Below are 14,120 nucleotides of genomic sequence, written 5' to 3'. Positions count from 1 at the left end.
ATCCTACGCAAAAGATCATGGCAAACTGGGCGGCTACGCAACCACAATGCGAATATCGGAATGCAGAGGCTGTTTCTTACCCTGGACGCCATGCTTCTGGATGAAAACGACGCTGATCACCAGCAGGAATGTACAAACATGCGACGTGGCTCGCTTCATCATTTTGGCGTTTCTCCCTGCTCAGCGATCGATGACGGAGGAAACACAAGTCGAACCAGCCAAAGTCCGAGTTGGCGGTCGACACCGTCCCACTCGTCTCTGCTTGACCTCCGCGATATTCAATTACAGGCGGTCCCAGCGGCGAAAGCCACGAAGTGCTTCACAATGAACCGAAATGGTGAAACCCGATCCAGCAGCTATTAGTTTCAGAAAAAGGGCTCTACTGCCACTCAACAAAGAGGACTTCGCTACTATCGAAGACTTTGAAGCGCAGAATAGAGATTGGAGTCGTTGTTCGACCTTATCTGGGCGAATTATGGAAAGGGCAGAATCGGGTAGGCCGAAATACGTCTTGCAAGAGCAAAATAGTTTGGGTACTTCTTTGAATCAAGTCGACTTGTACATGCACGACTACACATGACTACACCACGAGTTTTAGCTTGCCAACTATTACTTGCCAAGTAAGGACTCGGCTAGCAGAGGTATGTAACTACACACTACACTGCACTGTCACATGCACAGCCACAGCCTACCTTGTACTTGTAGTAATCATGGTAATATAGCCAGGCTACAGCTAGCTAGTCCTAGCTACATATAGCTGGCATGATTCATGACTTCATTTCAACACCAGACTGACAAGTCTGGCTGGCGCATGGCGGAGTGGCGCGCGCCCAGCCCAACAAAAATGTTCCAGAACCAGAACTGGCAGAAGTCCTGATCAGCATGCTCAGTGGATCTGCATGATTGTATCCCACAGTCACAGTCAGTAGATCCACAGGCACAGGCCAGGGCGCTGGGTGCATATCGGCGGGATTATCGCGGTAGGCTTGTCTATGTCTGACCATGATGTCTGTGTTGGTAGATCTACAACTAACAAGGAGTTACTTTTTTGTTGTGAAATGGGTATGTGTCGGTATATAATCAAGTCAAGACAAGAGCCCAGAACAACACTCAAGATCCCCTGACTTCTTGGACACTGGTTCCGAGTAATGACCATGATTGTAACCATTAAAGGTCGAATTTCAGAATACAAAATCTCTCTATTATTACTACTTCGAAGTAGTAAAGAAAAAGGACCAAGGAAGTACAAGTAACGCTATAAATGTATAATGTCGACTAACACCACCAGTGCCATGTACTAAACAATCAGCTCATGCTAACTTGTACTTCCTTGTTGTCTGATGATTGGTTTTTGCCATGAAACTCTGAGTTACAACAAAAACAGCCCTATATACTTCCTTTTGTGTACCTCTTGCGTACTTCCTTGGTCCTTTTTCTTTTCTATGTATAATTCATTAACAAATTATCCTTGGCTCTCAATCCTAGTCCATCATCACTAGCTACTACACGTTTATACTTATTAGATAAACCTTGTTTTAGTTCACACATGTTGTTGGTTTGACAGCATGAAACAAGGTGGAAGGCACCGTCACGCCACCGTGTTCGGAAATAGTGACCACTACAACCATCCACGGTTGGTAGAGCCCCGGTCCGTCTGAACCGTATGGGTGTTAAACCCGGTTCTGACCCTCACTATGCTAGGGGAGTTTTTTTTATATAAGAGGTTATGCGATACACGTCATTGCCACCCCAAATTCTTCTACATAACTTGTCATAAGGGGTTTCTGTACCTGCTTTGGGCATTTTGCCACCCCAACTGGCTCCTATATAATTATGGCGGATTTGACGTTATCGCATACCTCTATAGACTTCTCCTATTTATATAATAACGTCAGTCGTTTGTACTTGTAACTCGGAACCAGGCAGCAGGTCACTGTAGTCGTGAAATGACTTTCACGACTCCCGGAACAAAGTATAATAATTATGATTTATGACTGTACCAGTGGTTACAGAACGTGCCGACAAGGTTTCCACAAGGAAGGGAACAAGGCCGACGTGGCTACAAACCGTACTTGTGCATGAAATGGTGGACAATCGAAGCAGATCTACATGATAATCTATTGTACTGCCACGAGCCTCCTCTCGATTTGGTTATTCCTCTCTTTCTTTTTTTAGCCGCTGACCGCTGGAACTCAGTTCCGGCATCGGTCCGCCTTGCTGCTTCACCAAGTCAATTTCGTATCGCAATCCTAGATTGGCAAGGGTACCCCGTTACGAAAGGAGACCATAGGTCTGTGGGGACTGCCCTAGAGAAATACGAATAATGCAATACAATATAATGCTAGCTGACAGAATAACAATCATGATGATACACATTGTACACTGTTATTACAGTGATTCAGCTCGTGAGACTCAGAGTTACGAAGAAGCAACTGCTCGTTCTTCTGCCTGTGTAAAGTGAGGGAAGATTTACCAGCTGAGACTAACTGTAATCACACTGCGTTCAAAAGTCGCGTTTGGTAACTGTTAGTGTTACATGAACGTCTACCATCAAGAGTCCATAACCACGTTATGGACTCTTGCTACCATGCATGGTCAACACAATGACGGGCGACGACCCTCGGCCGACCATGCGCTAGCCCAGTACATGTACATGTACTACAAGTCGTGTAGATTTCCGTTTGAATTTCGTCACGCCCAAGTCCGACGAAGTCGAACACACCTTGTTGATCTATCAGTTCACGCAGCACGCATTCCCCCATCCGAACCTCGAACTACAGGTCTCGAACTCCCAGACTCCAGAGCGATTGGACACACACAGCTGGCAGGTAGGTTTACTCGGGCAAGCATCATCGAGCATCGGCAGTACTACAGGTGCTCGCCCAGCCGCACTGCGACGTCGACTGCTGCACTGTAGACCGTACAGACGTCGTGCTGTGCGCGCGTGCTTGCACAGCTGTACCGGAACCAACTTCTTCACCGGTCTGCAGCGCGCAGACGCTCATGAGTCACGACTCAATGCAGCCCAAGAGTCAAGACATTTTGTCGCACAGGGCGAAACATCCATATTTGGATGTGCTCCGCGTGTGCTCCGATCCGCGTAGCTCGGGACCATGAGACACTTGGCCGTGGTCTTTTGTTCTGCATGCAGTCAGACAACATGACAGAACAGTTTCGACTTCAGCCAAAGACAGAGCGGAACGGAGCAGAGCATTATGCCTTTATTATGGGGGATCTCACTGCAAGCCCCAGTCGGCACTCGATAATTATTACATGACCTGTGTCGGTAGACAAGTCACATAACCATTCACACGATCGTAGCTTACACTATCAAAATAGGAGTCCTCCGGCTCCGGCTCGGTAGAGTCAGTGCTCAACGACTATGTTCATGGCACACAAGTCACAGATCTGCAGAGCACCACGAGTCTTCGTAAAAGCTACTAAAAAGCTCTTTGTTACAGCGGATTAATTTATTAGATGCGTGGTGCTCCACGTGTGGCTTGTGCGTTACCCTATACACCATAATGTAGCATTACCTAATACCTATGCCGGCCTATACCAGCCTATACCAGCCTATACCAGCCTATACCAGCCTATACCAGCCTATACCAGCCTATAACAGCCTATACCAGCCTATACCAGCCTATAACAGCCTATACCAGCCTATAACAGCCTATACCAGCCTATACTGCTATAGGGATACTTTCACTACTGTCGTTTTCGGGCTAGCCAGGAAGAGGAGGTGATCACTGCCTTTCTACACATCGAGAGAAACTCTCCAAGATCTCTCTCACCCAGATTAGATACTCAGAAGTATTGAATGCGAATACTGTGGCTTAGGATGGACACCATGATTATTCGGACAACCTTGACATATGTTGCTGAGTTTCACACAATGACTGCCTGCACCGGAGTCTGCTGTCTCTGCAGCATGAAGCTCCATGAGCGTCTACAAATGTAGTGCATAGGTCTCTTTCTTTTTCTTCCCTCTTCACTGCCTTGTTATTGGGAATAAAATCCCGTTTGGATTTGCGAAATAAAACAAAAGAAACAAAACGTCCTCAGAACTCACTTGGCCCGAAGTACTGTAAGTCTGTATACGTCACGGTGACATTGCCACGTGATAATTATGACATTATCACGTGGCAATGTCACCGTGACGTCCGCCTACCCGACATTTGAGCGAACCGGTTGAAAAGCCAAAATTGTGCGTGCGCGCGCCTGTGTGTGTGTGTGTGTGTGTGTATGTGTGTGTGTGGTGTGTGTGTGTGTGTGTGTGTGTGTGTGTGTGTGTGTGTGGTGTGTGTGTGGTGTGTGCGTGTGTTGTGTGTGTGTGTGTGTGTGTGTGTGTGTGTGTGTGTGTGGTGTGTGTGTGTGTGTGTGTGTGTGTGTGTGGTGTGTGCGTGTGTGGTGTATGTGTGTGTGGTGTGTGCGTGTGCGTGTGTGCGTGTGTGTGTGTGTGTGCGTGTGTGGTGTATGTGTGTGTGGTGTGGTGTGTGTGTGTGTGTGTGGTGTGTGCGTGTGTGGCGTGTGTGTGTGTGTGTGTGTGTGTGTGTGTGGTGTGTGTATGTGTGTGTGCGCGCTGGTATATGCTCATTGTCAGTATGAGGAAGCATTGGGTTACATTATAATATGTACGAGTACACGTTTGTTGTATGGTGATTGGCGAGCCACGAAACTCCAGAGTAGCAGCAAGTTTTAGCCGTGTTCCATTCGGCAAACTTTACTTACTTGTGTCATTCATTTTTGGCTCTGCCCTCGCGGTATCGAGCACTTCATTTTCAGCAACTTAGCTTCTGTACAAAGTACATGTACATGTGAATCTTCACCCACATGGCCACAACATCATGTCGAACAATCATCATGGTTATCAGCCTGGTCTATTGTATCAACAAGCGTCTCCACCTACTTTGAGACCACGGTGTTGACGACACGGTGACACTGACCTGTCAGGGAGTGTCCACTGTCCAGCTAGCCAGATAGACACATGTACATTGTACTTGTACATGTATAGGTACATTGTACATCATTGCGGCTTTGGGGCTTATCTCAACTCAAGACCAGCCCTGCAGGCCTGGCTGACCGCCATCCCTATTTTGGCGTCGTTTAGTGTTTTTGTCGTGTCAGCAGTGGACCCATGAAAACGACACACATCAGTAACACAACATTGTCACGGGCGACATGATTGCTGTCTGCCACGCGACTACATGTACATTGACTGTCCAGGTCTAGCCGCCTGCTCGTATCATACCCGCCCTTCCATTCATGCCCGCCCTTCCATTCATACCCGCATACAATACCCTCCCACGGAGATTATACCATCAATATGAGTATACAATCATGTACACGAAATTGATTGTTCCAACTAGGAACACACGCTTCTTGCCGAACTTGACACTTGACTGACTCACGACTGCCATCCAGAGCACACGAGGAGCACGTCGCACCTTCCACTCGAGCTCGGCAAACTCGGCAAACCGAGTGGAAGGTGCGACGTGCTCCTCGTGTGCTCTGGATGGCAGTCGTGAGTCAGTCAAGTGTCTAGTTCGGCAAGAAAGCGTGTGTTCCTAGTTGGAACAATCAACTGTTACTTCATGACTATTACCGCCGAAGTCGCAACTTCTAAGTAATTAGTTAATCATGTACATGTATAGTAATGTGCGTGTCAGTGTCAGTGAGTCGTATGGGGTTTATACGATTCCCTGGTAGTGGTATATCTACCTGTCGTACTTAGCTTACTGCTTGGTCATCATCATCGCGTTCGACGCTTGTTGCCTTCTATTCGCTCTTTCAGCACGTAGAGGTCTACGCACTTCGTTCTGGCTTCTCAGCCATGACCATAGGCATATTGGATGTCTGGTATGCTCTGCATCAATCTTCTTATCTCTCACCGCGGCCGGCTGAGCATCCACTCAACTCTCTACTACAGTAGTATTACTAGCAAGCATATTGAAAAGAGGGAACGGATAGTTCTCTCTCACACCTCACATTTGCAACAGCAAAACCACAGTGCAGGGTCGGCTGCGGACAGCCACATAGTCATTGCAAGACAAAAAGTGACCATGTAGATCTACCATTCCACAGAAATAAGGCAGAGTCTGATTTTAACGACCATACCACTGGTCTTGTCCTGAATGATGCTTCAGCCTCGATACGATGCCAAGAAAGCACGGCTTAGCCTATAGTATAGGGAGCAGCGGGGGATGTGCACATATTAACACAGTCAGCGCGAGAACACCATTGCGCTGTATTTACTTGTCACGACCCACACTGTTACATGTACGAATATGGTTGCTCCCACTGTACAGACAGTGAACACGGTGTAGATTGAAACTACCAGTAGCACCACCACCGTGCATGCACTTGCTAACATTACTATGTTTTTGGTTACAATAACATGGTAACAACGATAACAACTACATACACGGACGCACGCAAGTGTGCACACTGCACAAATACAGACACCAACACTTACTTACACTTACACTTACACATGCCCATTCGACATCGCTGAAGCGATGATAGCGAAAAACGTGCGGCTAGACATAGCAACTTCTGCTGGGAATTACACTATTCAGCAGCTTGCAAGGCTGATGAATTGACCACCATTAATCCACACCTCAGACCTCAGACATGACCATCGCGGAAGCGATGATAGCGAACAGCTATGTTATTAATCCACACACACACACACGCGCGCGCGCGCGCACCATGCCCCCTCCCCCCCCCCCCCCCAACACACACACAAGCGCCCAAACATACCAGCACACTCCCACACCATCGCACACAAAACCATTTCCTCCTTCACTCCCCCCCCCCCCCCCCCCCAAACACACACGCACACACTACGCCTTGGTAGATTCTGCCCGAAACGTATTGCAATTGGCAGAACCATACAAAGCTTTGGCAGGCAGTTCCTTGAGCTCTACTGTACTAGTCTTCTTTTTGCACATACCGAGCATGTAGGAAACAAACCAGAACTTTTGATGCTGCCTCGTTCTCGTTTTCTACCAGCATTACCCACCAAAGCCCCCCCCCCCCCCCCCCCCACACACACACGATCATACAAGTGACATACACAAGTTGAGCATGCTGGTGTGCACATGCCATATCAGCACACAGCCAGTAATACATACTCGTACTGTTATCTGTCAGGCAAGGCACTGTTTTCAACAAACCGAGAGAGAGAAAGAGAGAGAGAGAGAGAGAGAGAGAGAGAGAGAGAGACGTTTGAAAGGAGAACAGGCAGTTCCCGGCAATAGAGCAGATGATTATCATGAAAACAGAAACGTTGGTCATGCACGAAAATACTTCTTTTAGCAATAATAGTAAACGTGATATGTGTATCTAATGGAGTACTTCATTTTGTGTTACAGTTCAACTTGGATCATGAACAACTACTTCTTACTTCTTACCTATAGTTTGTATGTATAGGCAAATACCATTCTTCTACAGAACACCATGATGCATAGCAAAGGATTATGTTACATGCATTACGCCGCACAAGGTGGGAGTCAGTGCACAGCGTCAAGTTGCACACCATGTCACATACACGCATAGCACATACACATGTAGCACACGTGTATTTAGTATCTACTGCTGCAACAATTACAGATGCTTGTATACGAGCAGCAGGGCGAGTGTATTCATCAAGGTGATGATTATCTTGGGTGCATTCACAACAAAATCCGCATGGGTGATGCCAAGAAAACAGTTTGTCTCGTGCTGTATGTGACCGTTTGCATCTTGGCAAGATGCAAACGGTCACATACAGCACGAGACAAACTGTTTACGCTGTGCGTGCGTGCTCATCCCTCGCTCAGGGGATCAGCTTGGAGCACGTCATGCATCCCTGCCGGCGCAGATAACATGAGTTAGGATAGGAGAGACCGTCCAGTCCAGTAATCTACACAGCAGACAGGGCAGAAAGAAACAGACAATGTTACAGGAACACACAATGTTACAGGAACACACAATGTTACAGGACACACACATCGATAATCAGTGTCGCAGGAACTCACACATTGCGTTACAGTCAGTGTTACAGGAACATACGGCCAGGAACACATAAGTTATCAGTGATACAGAAAATCACAGACAAACACTGCCACAGAAACACACAGACCCAGTCTCGTACGTGAACATGCGGGAAAACCAGTGTCGCAGAAACGTTGACCTTCTGTCCAGGCCTTATTCGCAAGAAGAGTGAGAATCAGCTTCCAGTATAGCACCGAAAAATCACATGACGGACATGTGTCTGGGTTAGAGCCCATGACTTGGCGGGGCTTGGGCCCAGATTACATGTACCACCTACGTCAGGTAAATTCAACTTCTGTTAAAGCAGATACAGCAGTGTTGTGGCAAGACACATACCGTATTTTCCCGAATGTAAGTCGCACCTTTTTACACTAAGGCCACCCTTTGTTAATTCATTGTTTAACGTCCTTTTTTTCGCGAAAAGGTACGCGGGAGGGCGAAAAAAAACAAAAGCCCATTCCAAAAACTGGAAACCCCAATCAAACATTTTGACCAGTAAAGCATGTGATATATACAATATTTCTGGGTCTAACGGCACTTGCAGGCATAGAACAACACTCTTTGATGGTACATTGGAGCACATGCCTGATGAATCCAACAAAACAGGTACATAGCATGGAGTTAGCATGTCATGAATTCATTACATCTGGATTTTTACTAGGACACAAACCGTACGATATTTAAAGCCAACAAAAAAAGAAAAAGAACACAAGACAAAGGCATGCCCGGGAGGCAAGATTATAAGTTTAAGGTCATGATCGGCACACTGTGAAACTACACAATCATGTATTTACAACTTCGCATATTATTGGTACTACTACTTTCTTGTTTTTTTTTCCGGTCGGAGGCAAAAAGGTACGCGGGCGCGGACGTTTAACAACGAAAAAAGAAAGGGTGGCCTAAATTTCAAAAACAAAGAAGGGGGGGGTGCGACTTACAATCCAGTGTGACTTCCTACTCATGTGAGTGGCTATCACGCACATCTTCCCGTTTTGGCAGCCATCGGAAGCCATAAGATGTTGAATAAATAAATAAATAATGATACAATTTAGTTCAGACCTTAAAATTTGGGCTGCGACTTATAATCAAGTGTGACTTATAATCATGGAATACGGTAAGTGCGGCCGGTGAGAAGCTGACTTACTGGTCGCTGCACATTGCCGCAGTTACCCTTGCACATACACATGGCAACACCGCCTCGCTTGGTGCAGATCTGACCACGTGGGCATATCACACCGGAGCAGACACCCCCTGGACAAAGTGCAAGACACACGCACACACACACACACACACACACACACACACACACACACACACACACACACACACACACACACACACACACACACATACACACACACACACACACACACGCACCTCAGACCTCACCTCAGACCTGCCCATCGCGGAAGCGATGATAGCGAACAGCTATGTTAGACATAGCAACTTGTGCTGGGATTACACCATTCAACAGCTTGCAAGGCTGATGAATTGACCGCGACTATGTTTAGCCTGGTATCCACCACACAGCTGATTGAAGTGACTTTTTCCGGCCAGTGAATCCCTATTTTTCATTTTTCCATTTTTTCCTTCTTTTTTTTCTTTTTTTCTACACACACACCACACCACATACTCCGGCATACACTGGCTGTTGGTAACCACCCAGGAGAATGAAAGAAAAGTCAGGAAGAGTCCGAGAAAGAAAAGAAAGACGTGTGCGACCATAATCGTCGGGAATTGAACCCGCAACCTCTCGATTGGAAATCGACTGCACACACACACGCACACACACCATTGGACCATTGGACGCCCATCGCCGGAGGCGATGACAGCGATGCTACGCCAGAAGCCATAGCAGCTTGTGCTGGGATTGCACCATTCAACAGCTTGCAAGGCTGAAGAATTGACCGCCACTATTCAGCCTGGTCTGCACCACACAGCTATGAAGTGGCTTGTTCTGGCCAGTGAATCCCTACTTTTTGGTCTTTTTTCATTTTTTTTCCCCGCACACGCACATCACACCACAAACTCCGGCATGCACTGGCTGTTGGTAACCGCCCAGGAGAATGAAAGAAAAGTCAGAAGGAGTCTGAGAAAGAGAAGAAAGACACACACACACGCACACACACACACACACACGCACACACACACACACACAATGGCATTGGTCACCAGTTAGTGTGGCCAGTAAGCATGTGCACAACCACAATGTCACATAGATGGTCAAAATATTATGACTTTCCTTGCACACTCTGCTGAGGTTTCGAAATCGTACTTTCCACGAATCAAAAGAAAACCTCAGTCTGAAAAAATCACCAGCATGGGAATAATGAATGGAATCATTTCCCTAAAATAGCAATGATCCATCATTGTTAGACCATGCGGTGCTAGTATTTCTCTAGGCATACATGTACGTGTAAATACTCGTGCATGGTGATGTTCTTGTATAGGCAGAGCACACAACACTGCTTACGTCCAAAGCGTCGCTTCAGCTTGGTACAAGCCAGACAGCATGAGCCAGGTTGCGCTGCAGTAGCATAGCGAGAACAACCATGTACGGGTGGACACTGGAAATTGGCGCAGGTTGATCGCGTCACGTTACATGTCGGACAGCATTTCTCCACGCCACTACCGCTGCCAAAGTCGTTGTAATGTGCACAGCCAAGATCAGCTGTACAGAGTTCAGGCCGGACGAGCTGTTCCTGTGTCGTTGGCGCCTCCGTCACGACTGGAGGCTGTGTTTGTTCGCGAACCAGTCGTCCTGCGGGTGAGCAAGGGAAACGAAAAGAGAGCACAGTAGTGAGTAAGATGCGTGCACTGTAGTAGCGTGAAGAGGCTTTCGAGCCAGTGAACTTGATCAGGAAATGCACACTCATCTCTATAACACACGTGCTCAAGCGTGCTCAAGCGTGCACACACACACACACACACACACACACATGTGCGCATGCCCCTCCTCCCCCCCCCCCCCCCCCACAGCATACGATCCCGCACATTACACTCAACACTACAACAATGCATTCCTATTACACTGCTATACACTGCTACACACTGCTATACTTACTGCATTCTGACACCGGGTAGCACTTCCCATCAGTGTGACGAAAGTAGGAGGGCAGACAAAGACACTGGGTGATGGGACTCAGGGGACACTTGCCCTCTCCGAACTCCATCTCAACACAGTCGTATTCACATGGATTGAGTGCTGAACCAGCTGCTTCATTCTTTTCCGCAGAGCACGTAGCTGCCCACAATACAAGATGATCAGAGAGATGAAAAAAGTTGGAATTTTTGATGGAGAATGATAGACCGAGCAGACATCGATGGTAAATAGATATAAATACAATGTAGAGAAAAAGAGAGAGAGAAAGAGGGAGTGTGTGTGTGTGCGTGCATACAGTAAAACTAGCCAAGGTGACCACTCGGATAAGGTGACCACCTGTCTCAGAAGACCACTGCAGCCAGGACCAAGGGATGCCATTTCCAGTCAAATGACCCTGGATAAGGAGACCACCTGCTCACAGAGAAAACATTTTGAAGGTCCCTTGAGCAGTCGTCTTAGACAGGTATCACTGTATGTGTGTGTGTGTGTGTGCATGTGTGTGTGTGTGTGTGCGTGCGTGCGTGCGTGTGTGCGTGTGTGTCTGTGTGTGCGTGTACGTGCACGTGTGTGTGTGGGGGGGGGGGGGGGGGGGTGCATGTGCGTGTATTCGTGCATGTGTGTGTGTGTGTGTGTGTGTGTGTGTGTGTGTGTGTGTGTGTGTGTGTGTGTGTGTGTGTGTGTGTGTGTGTGTGTGTGTGTGTGCGTGCGTGTATGCGTGCGCATGTGTGAACCTGTGTGGAATTACACAGGTTGGCAGTTGGAGTGTACATTATGCTGCACAGCTAGTGTCAGTAATGACACAACTATCACATGCACTGGAGTTGATAATGTCCATGCTGTAGCACAGGTGTTCGGTTATGTCTTTGCTACTGCGACACTTACCAACTGTTTCATTATCGGACGGGGAACTTCTGCTCCCTGTACATGTTAACACATGGGCACGCATGCATGCATGCATACACACACAAGCACACACGCACATACCCACACACACACCCACCCCCCCCCCCCCCCCCCCCACACACACACACACGCACGCACGCACGCACACACACATTCATACTTGATGTACTTATATATCTGCAGACAGAATTGTTTTGTCCTTTCGTACTTCAATATCAGAACAACGTTTCAACAATTTCAAATTTGGACTTCACGGAGAATTCCTAAAACGTTTCAACAGCTGTAATTATCCACTAAACCACCAGATAGAGTGTACAATCAGGTCATGTGATCACATTGGACAACCAGGTCATGTGACCAGTGTACAATCAGGTCATGTGACCAGTGTACAATCAGGTCATGTGATCACATTGCACAATCAGGTCATGTGACCAGTGTACAATCAGGTCATGTGACCAGTGTACAATCAAGGCATGTGATCACATTGCACAATCAGGTCATGTGATCACATTGCACAATCAGGTCATGTGACCAGTGTACAATCAGGTCATGTGATCACATTGCACAATCACTTGAATCAGGTCATGTGATCACATTGCACGACATTGACCGACAGTAGACCCAGGTGCTCAAAGTCCGTACACTTTTACAGTGTGTGTTTGTCGAGCTGAAACTCACACTACAGTCCATTTCAAAACTATAGACGCGTACCTAGGCAAAAACCGTTATGCCAGCATCTATACCACATAAAATCTGTGATCACTTTGTGCATAAATTTTTCCAAATTGGGCGTCTGTTATCCAATCCTTTAGAAACTATATGAGAGTAATTGTGGAGCGATCCTGAGCAATATTCCGAAAACTATTCTCAAAAAGTTCCAGCCAAATTTGAAATATTTCAAAAACCCTACGCGTCTATAGTTTTGAAATGCACTGTAGCAATGATCACTTGCCAGAATCCTGCTCGTGGATGGAAGGTATCTTGTCCAAGTTTGTTCTGACGCCAGGCTCGATTGAACCAGGCCATCTTTCGATCCGATCTGTTTCTCTGGAGCTCGCTGATTTTTCATATCAAATTTTGGTGTCGCAGAGGGTGCCCTAAGTTCGTACTGATCAGAGGTGACTCGAAATACACACATATTTCTGCTAATTGCTAACTTGCAATCCCTCGGTTACGACGAAAGCACCGAAGGGATATGTTTGGCATGTGCCTCCACAAGTATTTCTTGCAAAAGCGTAGTTTGTTGCCGAAATGCAAGCTGTGTTTAGTCGGCTCAGAGAAGAAGCAGCTGCGCTGTGAAAACCGCGGGAAAACAGTGGTGGAGATGCCAGGAGTGTCAACCTTTCTGCAAGGATTTGTGGTTCTCTGTAAATTCCTCTCCTCTGGCCATTCTCAGCTCTAAGCTGGCTCTTGATGATTGAGTGAAGGTCTGTTTGACGCTGTGTCCGTTCGAAATCGGTCTTGGCAAAGTTGATTTTTTGCATGAAATGTAACCCAATTTGTATTTCGTATGGACACTCGAAAACCCACTCGCGTGGTATGGGACTTCTGCTTATCGTAGATCCCTGAAAATTGCTACGCGAGGAGAACAAGTATCACACTGTCCCCTCCATAAAATATTTGAGTCGAATACAATAACAGAACATGAAATTATGGGCGTACGAACTTAGGATACCATGCACGGACTTCGAGCACCTGGGTCTACTGACGTCCTTATAGCTCTTTGGTCCTTTTTCTTCATATAAATTAATCTTTAGCTCTCCAGCTGAGTAGAAATACGTTTCTTCACGATTACTAACTCTCAGTACTTTTACCGTCTACACTTCAAAGGTTAGAGGACGGAAAACATGGACTCAGTCACTGTCACCACCAGGCCTTCACCCACAGACCTTCGCTACAGGCCAACGATACTCTAGCCACTGGGCTATGGTGGTCTTGTCCTCCAAACAGAGACCGTTTAACATTTTCTTCAGACTTTGAAACTCACACTTCCTGTGAAACTCCACAGGCTGGTGATGTGACGTGTCTACACTTATCGTCTCATCCACAATACAATCACCATCAAAAAGGGAGGGTG

General features: G+C 47.0%; 2 protein-coding genes across 2 annotated transcripts in view; both read right to left on the bottom strand.

Annotated features, from left to right (window-relative positions):
* LOC135819400 (integrin beta-2-like) overlaps positions 1-597 on the bottom strand; it is a 43,544-nt gene extending 42,947 nt beyond the window's left edge. The window contains exon 1 of the mRNA XM_065332601.1: positions 81-597. Within this exon, the coding sequence (XP_065188673.1) occupies positions 81-162 (82 nt within the window). The 5' untranslated portion in view covers positions 163-597. The remainder of the gene's footprint in view (positions 1-80) is intronic.
* A 6,486-nt stretch (positions 598-7,083) lies between these two features.
* LOC135819401 (uncharacterized) overlaps positions 7,084-14,120 on the bottom strand; it is a 15,369-nt gene continuing 8,332 nt past the window's right edge. The window contains exons 9-13 of the mRNA XM_065332602.1: positions 12,023-12,058; positions 11,102-11,281; positions 10,511-10,798; positions 9,182-9,288; positions 7,084-7,906 (exon numbers count right to left, since the gene is read on the bottom strand). Of these exons, the coding sequence (XP_065188674.1) occupies positions 7,820-7,906; positions 9,182-9,288; positions 10,511-10,798; positions 11,102-11,281; positions 12,023-12,058 (698 nt within the window). The 3' untranslated portion in view covers positions 7,084-7,819. The remainder of the gene's footprint in view (positions 7,907-9,181; positions 9,289-10,510; positions 10,799-11,101; positions 11,282-12,022; positions 12,059-14,120) is intronic.

This window comes from Sycon ciliatum, chromosome 6, assembly GCF_964019385.1.
Source record: "Sycon ciliatum chromosome 6, ocSycCili1.1, whole genome shotgun sequence".
NCBI lineage: Eukaryota > Metazoa > Porifera > Calcarea > Leucosolenida > Sycettidae > Sycon > Sycon ciliatum.
The sequence above is the reverse complement of the archived record's forward strand: the minus strand, read 5'-3'. Positions and strand labels throughout refer to the sequence as shown.